The 11,843-nt window shown below is 33.3% G+C and overlaps 3 protein-coding genes across 5 annotated transcripts; 2 read left to right on the top strand and 1 right to left on the bottom strand.

Annotated features, from left to right (window-relative positions):
* The first annotated feature begins 514 nt into the window (after nucleotides 1-514).
* On the top strand, nucleotides 515-2,974 carry LOC116425890 (nonsense-mediated mRNA decay factor SMG9). 2 transcript variants are annotated; one of them, XR_013001485.1, is made up of 10 exons: nucleotides 515-769; nucleotides 843-1,023; nucleotides 1,109-1,152; nucleotides 1,240-1,429; nucleotides 1,507-1,803; nucleotides 1,890-2,034; nucleotides 2,119-2,239; nucleotides 2,322-2,430; nucleotides 2,496-2,669; nucleotides 2,782-2,974. XR_013001485.1 is itself a non-coding variant. In XM_031974160.2 (9 exons), the coding sequence occupies exons 2-9, from the start codon at nucleotides 863-865 to the stop codon at nucleotides 2,572-2,574; spliced, it is 1,146 nt and encodes a 381-aa protein (XP_031830020.2). In that variant the 5' UTR covers nucleotides 515-769; nucleotides 843-862; the 3' UTR covers nucleotides 2,575-2,974. The 2 variants fall into 2 exon arrangements, 1 of the variants encoding a protein (XP_031830020.2); XM_031974160.2 differs by having other exon boundaries at nucleotides 2,496-2,974.
* Nucleotides 2,880-9,863, bottom strand: NC2beta (negative cofactor 2beta). 2 transcript variants are annotated; one of them, XM_031974162.2, is made up of 2 exons: nucleotides 9,673-9,863; nucleotides 2,880-3,623 (listed from the first exon to the last, which is right to left on the bottom strand). In XM_031974162.2, the coding sequence occupies exon 2, from the start codon at nucleotides 3,614-3,616 to the stop codon at nucleotides 3,113-3,115; it is 504 nt and encodes a 167-aa protein (XP_031830022.1). In that variant the 5' UTR covers nucleotides 3,617-3,623; nucleotides 9,673-9,863; the 3' UTR covers nucleotides 2,880-3,112. The 2 variants fall into 2 exon arrangements, with proteins under 2 accessions (XP_031830022.1, XP_031830021.1); XM_031974161.2 differs by lacking the exon at nucleotides 9,673-9,863 and adding an exon at nucleotides 4,543-4,598.
* On the top strand, nucleotides 4,727-9,550 carry LOC116425889 (uncharacterized). Its single transcript, XM_031974159.2, has 9 exons — nucleotides 4,727-5,015; nucleotides 5,742-5,991; nucleotides 7,257-7,420; nucleotides 7,509-7,758; nucleotides 7,856-7,974; nucleotides 8,047-8,134; nucleotides 8,262-8,685; nucleotides 8,768-9,048; nucleotides 9,131-9,550. The coding sequence occupies exons 1-9, from the start codon at nucleotides 4,786-4,788 to the stop codon at nucleotides 9,548-9,550; spliced, it is 2,226 nt and encodes a 741-aa protein (XP_031830019.2). The 5' UTR covers nucleotides 4,727-4,785.
* Nucleotides 9,864-11,843: the final 1,980 nt, after the last annotated feature.

Below are 11,843 nucleotides of genomic sequence, written 5' to 3'. Positions count from 1 at the left end.
ATAATTTGGTCAGTGTGGTGGTCTACCATGTTTGAATCGATTGTCAATTTTATAAATTGAACGTTCATCGGCAATAACAATTCTTCACTTTAATAAAATACATCATTGAAATCAGACATGATATTAAACAGTTCATTTAATATAAATTATAATTGGTATAATAGCCACTATGATAACACATTAACCATACCAGATTGACTCGTTGCTCTATCTATGGTAAAATGTCTAAGTTGGTAGTCACATAGTAATGTAATCATCTTGTAATAGATGGCAGAATCATCGTTCATGTGTGGCGTGTACCTTTGTTCAATATATTTATTTACAATATGCACTAAATTATTATGTTGAAATATTTTTATTTACCAACTTCTGTGACGGATTGTTTTTAACTAATTATTTACAAAAAGAATGTCACGGATATTAACAAAAGAATTTTAAAATGTGAAGTTGAACAGTTATTAATGAAAAATAGAAATTGACTTTATCTGCAAATAGAAATTGATATTACCGACATATTGGCTACACATGCTGCACTTCCAAACAGACGGTATCCTATACGTACATCAAACGCATATTGTTTGGTTAAGAGCTCCTTTACTAGTTAAACTTGGTAGAACTGATAATTATTAACATGAAAAATTAACTAGAATAATTTAAAAAATAACTATAATTTGTGTACAATTTCTTTTCATGTTTACTTTTTCCTTCGCACGTCATATTTTGTTTGTCAAAATTTCAGTATTAAGGAAGAAAGTGTTTTGTGAAAAGTGTAAGTTATAGTTACAAATAGCTTTGTCTACCTTAAAGCTATAGAGAAGTATATATTTGTAAAATTGTTACAGAACATAAAAGGTTGATCATCATGAACGTCCATAAAATAATGTCAATAATAAAAGATCCTGATAGCAGGGAACAAGAGGGTAGAGGCGCAATCAGAGTTATAGATCGACCTACGTTTATATTAAAAACAAGGGAAGGCGAAAGCAGAGCTGTTTCGCCAAGTCAACGTAATGGTGCTAACAAGTAAAATTATATATTTTTAAGAAAATTTCACGCATACCTACCTCCTTGTTACAATCAATTTTTTAATTAATTATTTATGTTGCAGGAAAGAGGTTGAATCATCGTCCCATGTTTCAAAGCTTCCAGACCGTATGTCCTTTGTTTTCTTGATGTTTAATTGTTGATTACAAGATATATCTTATTTCTAATTGCACAATAAGTGATTATGTTTTTTAGCTACTCGTACCATATTAACAACATGCATAGAAATGACAACTAGTGTCAAGTTTATGGATGAAAATATGCAACTTTGTGAATACCCTTTAGAATACTTGTATGATCAGCAAGATTTTTTGGTAGTAGGATGTCTAGGAGCTCAAGGAGTTGGCAAATCCACTATAATGTCTCTTTTGACGTCTAGTTACGCGTTAGTATTGTTTTTCATTCCAAACAAATAATCCTTTGCTGTCTATTAGATGTTTGTAACTATAATGAATTTTTTAGGCCCAATATATTTCCAATTCAAGACACGTCACATCATGAAAGTGGTGCAAATTGTACATCTGGCATCGACTTCTTTGTAACAAAAAACCGAGTAATATATCTGGATACTCAACCAATACTCTCTGGATCAACAATAGACTATTCTGTTTCTTACGATCAAAAGAAACCTGCCACTGATTTTGCAAGCATTGAAACCAACTTGGAGCTGCAGTCTTTGCAGTTTACTGCCTTCTTGTTTTCGGTCTGTCATGTTATTATTTTTGTACAAGACTGGATCGTTGATCCAAATCTAGTTAGGCAAGTGTAGCGTCCACAAGGCTTCTAAAACTTTTTCAAGCACACGAACATGTTATCGAACATGCTTGTTGTTTTTTCAAATTCAGATTTTTACAAACTGCAGAAATGTTAAAACCGTCGTCTACGAGTAACATGGATCAAGACTACGTCGAATATTATCCTCACATTGTATTTTTACACAACAAAGCTGAACTACAAGATTTTACTCCAAATGTTGTGGAAAAGATGAAGGTGGAAAACATTAGCTTCTTAAATTTAGATATATTAACATTTGAAAATATTAATGTTAAACCATGACTGTTTCTACATTTGCAGGATTTCTATAGTAAAGTGTTTTCTACTTCAAGATTACAAACTCACAGTGGTTTAGATGCAAGCATTCAGTCAGTGGATGCTAGTTTAAATTTATACTTTGTACCACAAATTGTAAATGAAGGTAAAGCGCAATATTTATATTCTTAAAACATAACGTTTCCTTTATGTATAATTTAAAAAATCTAACATTCGTTGTTTTATAGAAACTCCAATGTATCAAAACGAAAAGAAGTTAATAGAAAGGTTAAAAACAAAAATACATGGTATTAGCAAAAATCCAATGACGCCGAGTCCATTAACTGAAAGAAATTGGTAAGTATAATAACACAAATGTTTCTGCAATAATTCCCAACTTATAAATATTTTTCATGGTTTAGGTACCATTATGTTTCAAGGGTAATGGAGGCAATTAAAAAGAGTCATCTCTCTTCCGAGTACGGAAGATTAATGCCTTAAACTCGTCTCGTTTGAGTAAAATATATATACTACTGAGACTCGTTTTCCTCGAGCACTTCGTGCGCGAAGTAACGATGCCCTTATACGCACAAACGGTGTGTAATATGCGCGTAAAAGTATATAATAGATAGAAGTTGGAGGTTATTATAATCACACGATCCAAGAAACGAAAGAAACAAGATGCGTAACATGAAGCTATAATTTCAGGGAAAAATTCTGCTCCAATGAAGTGGATTGTAATATTAACAACCTGGATATTCATGAAAACTTCTATCGTGGTTCAAGAAGATAACAAAGGACAAAAGTAGAAAAACAATGATCTCCTTTTGTTGGAAATAATATACATACATAAGTGACATGTACAAATTTCAATAAATCAGTTGACGAGAAACTAATAACATGAACGGTAGCATTGTTGGGATTTACTGAAACCAAAGGAATATTCGTTTGTCCGTTACAACTGAAAAATCGGCACTGTGTTAAGATCGATTGCTGCCGCTAGAATGACACAACGCACTTCATTTTTCCGGATACATGTTTAGGAGTAATCTTCTTGCTCGCTGTCAGCCTGCTGCATTGAAGCCATCTGTGCGACTGCCTGTAGCTGTTGCCACTGTTGTTGTTCAGCGACTGCTTGTTCTTCTCGTGCTTTAGCAAACAATTCTTGTTGCTGTCTTAAAAGCTCTTCTTCCGGAATTCCTAAGTTTTCTAACCTAGTGCTCTGACGTCTCCGTTTAGCTGCGACAGCCTTACAGTCTCGCAGAACCGCCTCCGCTTCTGCACTATAGTCTCCGAAACCAAGTTTCTCCAGTGCCTGGAGAACATGCTCAGCGTTTATGGTTTTCTTTTGCTGCTGATTGCAAATTTCATTGGCTTCAGAGGAAAGTAGATGAATGAACTCCGTGCAACAATTCAGTATTAACTCTCGAGACTCGTTGGCCACGCGCACGTGCGGCAAGATCTCTTTGATCATTTTATTGATTGACGCACGGGGTAAGGTCAGCTCGTCATCCTCAGTTGGTGATATAGTGGCCGAGGCCATGTCCTTTCTGTAACATTTAAACGCAACTTCCTTATTTTCTGAATTATTTACCGCTTCATCTTGGGGCATACTTTACTCAACAACTTGCTGACCAGTGAATCTGTTTGCAGGAAACATCTTTCAACTTTAATATACGTACTTCACTCACATATAATATGCTAAAATCATTTAACACGTTGAGTGCCACGAGAAACATCAGCGTTTTACGTACCACTTACACTTTCGTAACAAAGATAAATAGGAATAATTATTAATTATTTGCTACTACAATTCTTACGTTACAATATTATCTAGTTATTTACGTCATTGAATATTTTTATTCGACGTCAGTTGTCTTATGAATTATAATTGTTTTCAAGTTATTTCAAAGCTTCGGTCACGTAAGTTCGTGCCGCAGTATGTTAATACTTCTCACATTACGTTTTGTAATTACAGAGCGACACGAGTTTGAACTGCTTCTGTCTCGTCAGTAGAAGATATTCAACAGCGACAGGTCTTAAAGTTATATTATACAAATTTTATATTTAATAAAATATCATTTTATATGGTAGAAAAATTAACGACACGAACTTATCAAACTATATTGCTTTCAGGCATAAATTAATATAAGTCCAAATACAATGAAATCCACGAACAACTAGGACCAATAGACACAAGTACACTTGTGACCAATCAGCAAGATGTTAAGTACCAAGTTAATAATGCGTGCAAGACTAAAGCGTAAGCAACTACCAATTTGTCTATATGACAATGTGTAAACGATAAGGCACGTTAAAAGCGTTTTAAAACTCAGTGCTCGAGTAAGGCTTTGTTTCTTTTGTGAATAGAGGGGAGAAGGAGCCCTGTTCTCTACACTATCATGGATAATGCAAAAACCTTCTCGCTTGTTTGAAAGTAACACTTTAAACTATCTTGTAACGCCTTACTTGCGTCTAAATGTTCTGGCGATTGTTGGCCACTTGAACATCTAGAGCTTATCGTGTCTTATCGCATTTTTCCAAGAGATCATCACCTGCTTTTCCCCCCACGATTATTAATCCGATATATTGCGCACAGAAATGTACTTATAATGTCGTGAGAACGTACCGTTCAAGTTATCTACCGCAATCGAATCGGAATTACTATACGCAATATCGTTTCGTTCACACACATCGTAACTTGAAAATGAAATGTTAACGAGAATTCGCTTGCTACGAATATACTGTTGTACGGTTATTGTTTTGCTCAGTTCATGTGGTGGCCAATGCGCGAAAAATGGAGTCGAGTTTGCGGGTGCTGTGCGAAACTTGAGTGCAACCGTGCTGCAAGATGAGAAGTATTCAAACAATGTGTATAAATTCCTTAAATTGAATGTGTCTTGGCTGCCTCCGGATAGTGTTAGACAACCATCGTCCTATAGGTAACGTCCGGGACTCAATATGAAGAATTATGTACTTTAATAACAACATAAGTACAGATAAGTGGCTCAGAATAATAGTAGTCTGTCTCCTATCCCTGAGTTCTCGAAAGAAAGAGATTTTGTGAAGTGTTGTTGGATTAATTAAATATTAACATTACAATGTTATTAGCACATTGCGTGCGGGCCATTTTGTTCATTTCAATTTATAACACTTACATTCAGTTCATTTATTTATTATTCAACATATTTTCGAGAGTATCCATTGCAAATAGAAATACTTTCAATAATGCTCAAAAGGAATCAACTATCTACTTTTATATAAAAATGTTAATGAAGTTATACAAGTATTTATTTAATACTATTCAATGGTACATGGAAATAGTACTTTTACGTTTTTCGCATACAATGTGTTAATAATATTAATTGCTATTAAATGTTGATATTGATAATTGTAATATTAATATTTAATTAAATGATTATTATATTTATACACGAATTCATTATTTTCATATTATTTAATTAAGTACTGATATCATGATGTTATTAATAATATTAATTGCTATTAATTATTAATATTAATAATTATAATATTAGTATTTAATCAATCCAAAACTTGTTTTATCAAGAACTTAGAAATAGACTATCACTCTAAGCCACTCACATACGCGAGACCGTAAGTTCATTACACTGTTTGCTATAATACGGACGCATATGCGTTCGTTGCAGCATTATAATTACAGATGCTCAAACAGAGAAGAGCTTGACGACTGTTTCGAACATTACTTTACCAGAATGTCCAGAGCTTACGATGATTCACGTGCTAGAAAACGTAATGTACGAGAAGCAACATTATGTGCTGTTACCGGAAAACAGCATGTCAGCTGATGTACCCGATTCGTACATCCAATCCAATTGTTCATACAAAGTAAAAGTTATTGCAAATCCAAGAACGAAATATAGCGCAAAACCGGCCGAAGTAAGTTGCATTAGGTTTTCAATAACATCGACATGTGCACTACCGCTCAAAAGCATGTGTATGCTTTCTTCATTTTTATAATGACTTAAAGAAACTTATGAAATCTTCAAAAGAGCTGATTGAATTTCGTATACTTTAGATTGTACTGTATTGAAGAACATATTTGCTATTCATTAAAGATCTTACCAATAATAATAAATAGTTTTGACGTCTTCTTATCTTCATATTAACTGTGTGTTTATAGAATGTCCCACTTCAATGTCGCCACAATTTTTCAGGTAGCTCTGATAATCTAACAAAAAATGTTCTGAATGAAAGTTTTGAGTCAGCTTTCAGTCTGCTACAGATTGTGATATAAATAATGTTCAAATAGTTTTTCTTTAATAAAATATTGTTAGATGATATTAAGACAATAAACTTTGAAATTGACATGGATTATTTAATTTTGATCAAATTGCATATATAAAATAATAACTTTCAATAATAATAATATTAGTCGTACATACATTATGAAAAGTGCATAAATAATCAGCAAGAATTAACATACTTTGTAAAGAATTGCACTACATTTGCGCATTTAAGTATAATAAGAGCTCAAAATGCTACATATAGTATTATAGGTATAATTTCACTAATGTAGTAAATTTGCAGAGCTGTTACAATGTAACTACAATTGACATTACAGAAAATACATTTATATTTCTATATTATGTTTCTTTCAGAATGTACATATACTAATATTTTCATGATTAAAACTTACTATCTTGTACATGCAATTTCATTGAAATTAAATAATTTTCAACATTTCTTTGATTAAATCAACATTCCAAGAATTAAAGCCATTTCAAGTTTAGTTCAAAGTCATTAAACTCATTTTGATATCGGCTGCAACAATATAAAGTTAAAAATATGTAGTACCATTCAACAAAAGTCGAAATGTTCTAAGGATTTAATTGCAAAAAAAACAACTTTTCGAAATTTTTTATATTACAATTTACAGCCAACAGAAAGTAGATCAATTATTTAAAATTTCTTTAAATTTGATACTGGTAGAATACATTATATGTATGTATGTAACAAATTTTAGCCTTAAAAATCGTTTAATAATAATAATAATGTATGTTCTACATCACAGATTTCATTAATTATGATAAGTATCCATATACTTTAGAGCAACAGTGTGTGTACAAACTACAGGCAGATATTTCATTACACTTGTTTGATATGTGAAAAAAAGAAAAAAAAATCATGTTTAAAATGTGCAGATTCTCTATACCGTTCCAGAATGCATTGGTAATAAATGCAGCTGCGTTAATGCCAAGTCAACACTGCCTACTCCAGCAATAAATGTTACTCAAAGAGAAAACGAGGTGGTTGTAAATTGGAATGTATCTTCCAATATTTCCAATGTTCATTATTATGTAATTAGGTGATGAATGCTTTAAATTATTATAGAGTATACACATCAATGAGAACTAACCACAGAATATAGAAATTGTAAGAAGTAACTATTACAGTATTGGTGTACCTTTGTTCACCACGAAAAAGGGGCTACTAGTTTATAACGAAACAAAAATAAAAAATGTAACTGCAGATACAACTAGTTTTGTATGGAATACAAAATCCAACGGCCATTACGTAGACTTAAAAAATGATTACAAGGTGATAGTTACTGCTGTAAATGACCATGGTTGTTCCGGAGCAGATGGAACTTACATAATACATTCTACATCATCAAACACTACAGAAACCACAGATCAGAGCTCGGTAAGATGTAGTAATGACAGGGACAATTAATAAAAAATTAGTTATGTAAAGATAAACATTTCAAAGGGATTTAAAAATTGATACTTCTACATTTCAGCAGTGGTTGATAATCATTATTATAATGGGAATTTGTTGTATATTCTTTGGTATTTTTAATTACTTTATACTGTTCCACACTAATAGTTACTGTGCGACATATTACAAGAATAATCATCGGTAAATATAAAACAAACATGATAAATCTGATATCATTTGTAAAATAATCTCTGATGCCATCTTGGTTTTTAGAATACACAAGCTTTCCAAATGTAAATCTCGATGGGCAGAAACAATTCTTCAACAGCATAATATTTTATACTTTGTACCAGAGTCTGAGGTAAAGATAAAAGATAAATCATAAGGCTTTTTTGTGAATTATTTTATATTAGCAATAAGGTATGCGGTAAATTAAGTATACAGGATATACTTGTATGTATACATGTATATAAGTAAAACTATCATAGGAGGAACGAAAAGGGGAAGCAGATACATTACAGGTGCCATTTAAAAGTGTGAAACTCATACGTGAATTGGGTAATGGACATTTTGGCAAAGTATATCTTGGTCATTTGGATGATGCTAACAATACTGTGGTTGCTGTAAAAATGTCGCAAAACGTTAACGCTTCCATTGAATTAGAGGTCCGTCAACAATTCTTAGAAGAAATTGAAATAATGAAAAAAGCAGGAACTCATCCCCATTTGGTTAGCCTCGTTGGCTATTGTGTTCAACCGAACAAACCAATATGTATTCTCCTTGAATACATGCAAGGTGGAGATCTCTTAACTTATTTGCATCTTAAACGAAAAAATTATGCAAAGACACACATAACAAAAGCTGAACATAATACTCTTATATACTCATCTAAATCAAGTCCAATTTCAAAATGTAAGTCACCAAGCAATTCATTTTTATATTTATGGCTTACTATATGCAAACCTCAGTTATTTACCAGTCCACTAATTTTTAGCTATGTATATAAATTCGAGTTCTATCATATCCAAACAAGAAAGTGTTATAAGACAACCCATCTTACCAATATATCTAAATGTTTCTAATGACAACTGGGAACAAGAAAAGGAAAACAATAAATATCTACAGGAAAATTGGTTAAACGAAGCGGAATTACATCAATTTTTAAAGTTCGCCACAGAGATTGCCACAGGTATGGAATATTTGGAAAGCAAAAAAATTGTTCATAGAGATTTAGCGGCAAGGAACATTCTCCTTGGGGCAGACTTAACTCTAAAGGTATATTGTTTACTATAGTCTGGATGTTCTATAAACTAACCAGATAGATTAGGTTATATTGACTAAACTTGATGCCATTTAGATCTCTGATTTCGGACTTTCACGCAGTGGTGTATACGTAATAAAACACGACAAAAGTAAAACTCGTCATCTTCCTATAAGGTGGATGTCACCAGAGGCTTTACGTGACCGCTCATTCACCTCGAAAAGCGATGTATGGGCTTTCGGAGTGGTACTCTGGGAAATCGGCACGTTCGGCTCTTTCCCTTACTCGAATGTACAGGATGATCGCTTGTTACGTTACATAGTCAACGAAGGTGGCCGCTTGGAACAACCCGATTATGTTTCCCCTAATATTTATGGTATAATGCGTTCATGCTGGATCACGGAAGCCGAAAGTAGACCCAATTTCACTCAGCTACTTTTAGAACTGCGAAACTTAACGAACACGTTCATCTCCCAACGATCGGCATCTAACCCCTGTTACACTCTGTCACTTTGAAAAAAAAATAAATATCGAAAACAAAAATCATGCGAATGTTTAGTATGCGAGTGCGCCTACACGAAAACAGTGCGAAGCAACGCAATATCGCTTGCTTTAAACAAATTTAAATTTTCACTTACAAATCACTCTTAACGGAAGATGATCGAAATTTTTCAACGTCAAGAATTAATACACTTTCTCTATATTAAAGCTGATTAATTTCCTTTGGCACTGAGAGCATTACGTCTTGTATATACAACATATGAAAACAGTTAAATCATAAACGAGGGACAACATAGGTTTGACATGTTATAAGATTTCGTGTCTAATGCTCTGTACTACCGATCGTGTGAAAGGAACAGTTCTGCTGTATTCTCTCCAACCAGAAACGAGGCATAGGATAGATATACATACAATGTAAAATCTTGTCATACTGTCATGTTGACTTCAGCTGACTATGCATAGCAGCACTATAGGTGGTAGGAAAAAGAATTAAAAACATTGAAACATAAACTTAACCCCTTGCCATACCATTTAACCGGGAAAAATTCGGGCCATAATTATAGCAACCGATATCTCACTCGTGCTGTCACCTCAAATTAGATTCGTAATATTTATGTCCGGTTCAAAATTTTAATCACGAGTCAAACTCAATGTAAATAAAACCGAAGAACTAAGGCTACCGGAGAGAATGTGTGTATACAAGAGGTGCGAACTTAGAATTACACTTAAAAACTACGTCAGAAATGTCTCAATCAACCCTTAGTCCCAAACCTTTTCCCCAAAACCGCGGTTCGTTATTAGCTGGTATTTTATGTACCCTTGCCTACACCTATTTTTCACTCTAAAGCGAATTTTCTCATTCTTTATGTAACACTAATATTTCTGCATTTGGGCTTTTCCCCTTTTTTCACCTATCTGATCGTCCCTTGAAAAAGGCTCTCTTTCCCATTTCCTGCATAATGACATGTTTATGCATCCGAGATAACTCCCCTGAATTTTCCTCACGGTCCCTCCTGCTCTCCTACTTACCCCTACCCCCGATTTTTCCACCAAAACCTTCTTATAAAAAGAGGACTCAAGCAACACCAAAACAGTCCTTTTACCCTGAAATCGTACCTCAAGACGTCAACAACCCGCAAATCCCAGCACTCACGACGCTCAAACTCCCTATAACATCCAAGATAAATTCAGGTAAAAGGGTACAGATCTCAGGAAATGGATATCCCGCTTAAGGGAAAACAGATAATAAATAAAAAAAACACCAAAACAGTATTCTATCGTCACTCTGCCAGTACTATACACTCCTGTAAGCATTATTGTAACATCTAACCAACATAGAATAAAAGTTTGTTTGAACCAACTTCCCCTTGTATGATTTGACGACACTATCGCTTTTGTTTAGACTAAAGATATATGAAAGTTGGGCATTTTTGCTTTTGCTAGCTTAGCATTAGTAATAATTCAACAGTAACCATTAAAATTAATGTGTGTAAAAATATTTACATATTTGCCTTTGAAATATTGAAAACTTATTTCCGTCATATCATATAGAGTACCATCAATACTTTCTATCGCTTAACACTAAAACTAACAGGCAGGTCAAAATGACGCATTCCTAAGTTCTTCATCGTGCAATTATTAAAAAGATAACAGATGTTTCTCTGAGAAATGATTAAAGAAATTGATTTATCAATACGCGAACTGAATTATAAATCAATTAAAGTCTCGATAGATGCGCTCTTGAAATTTCTATAGAGGAATTTCAAGAAGTCTGTTTAACCCCTTACCTTACAATGTCGTGTCAGACTCGTGATGAAGATTTCTAACAGTCTTTAACAAATATAAACGTTATTCAGTTTTTCTGAATTCAAATGAAACATTGTTTTTCTTTTTAACAGTCTGTATGGTTTAGAGTAAATCTAGGCATAGAAAGAGCGTGGAATTTTTTATTTCACTAGTACATTATTAACGACAAATAGCTGTAACAAGGGAAACTGCGAAATTAAATCGTAGGGCAAGGGGTTAATTGCTCGATAGGTTTAGTGTTAATCCCTTGCCATACAATAACGAGTGAAACTCGTGATGAAGATTTCTAGATTAACACGTTGATTGTCACGGTGGTCACCGGTGAGTTTCCAAATTGTTTGAAAACAATTATAATAAGAAAATTGATATTTAATCAAAATATTTAGTAACACAAGGAGCTAGATGATGTTGTAGTATGAGTACTGTAATACCAAAACATTAATAATTATTTCAAATACTATTAGCCTTTATTATAAAGGAATAAATCTTACCATAACAAAAC

This window comes from Nomia melanderi, chromosome 2, assembly GCF_051020985.1.
Source record: "Nomia melanderi isolate GNS246 chromosome 2, iyNomMela1, whole genome shotgun sequence".
Lineage (NCBI taxonomy): Eukaryota > Metazoa > Arthropoda > Insecta > Hymenoptera > Halictidae > Nomia > Nomia melanderi.
The sequence above is the reverse complement of the archived record's forward strand: the minus strand, read 5'-3'. Positions and strand labels throughout refer to the sequence as shown.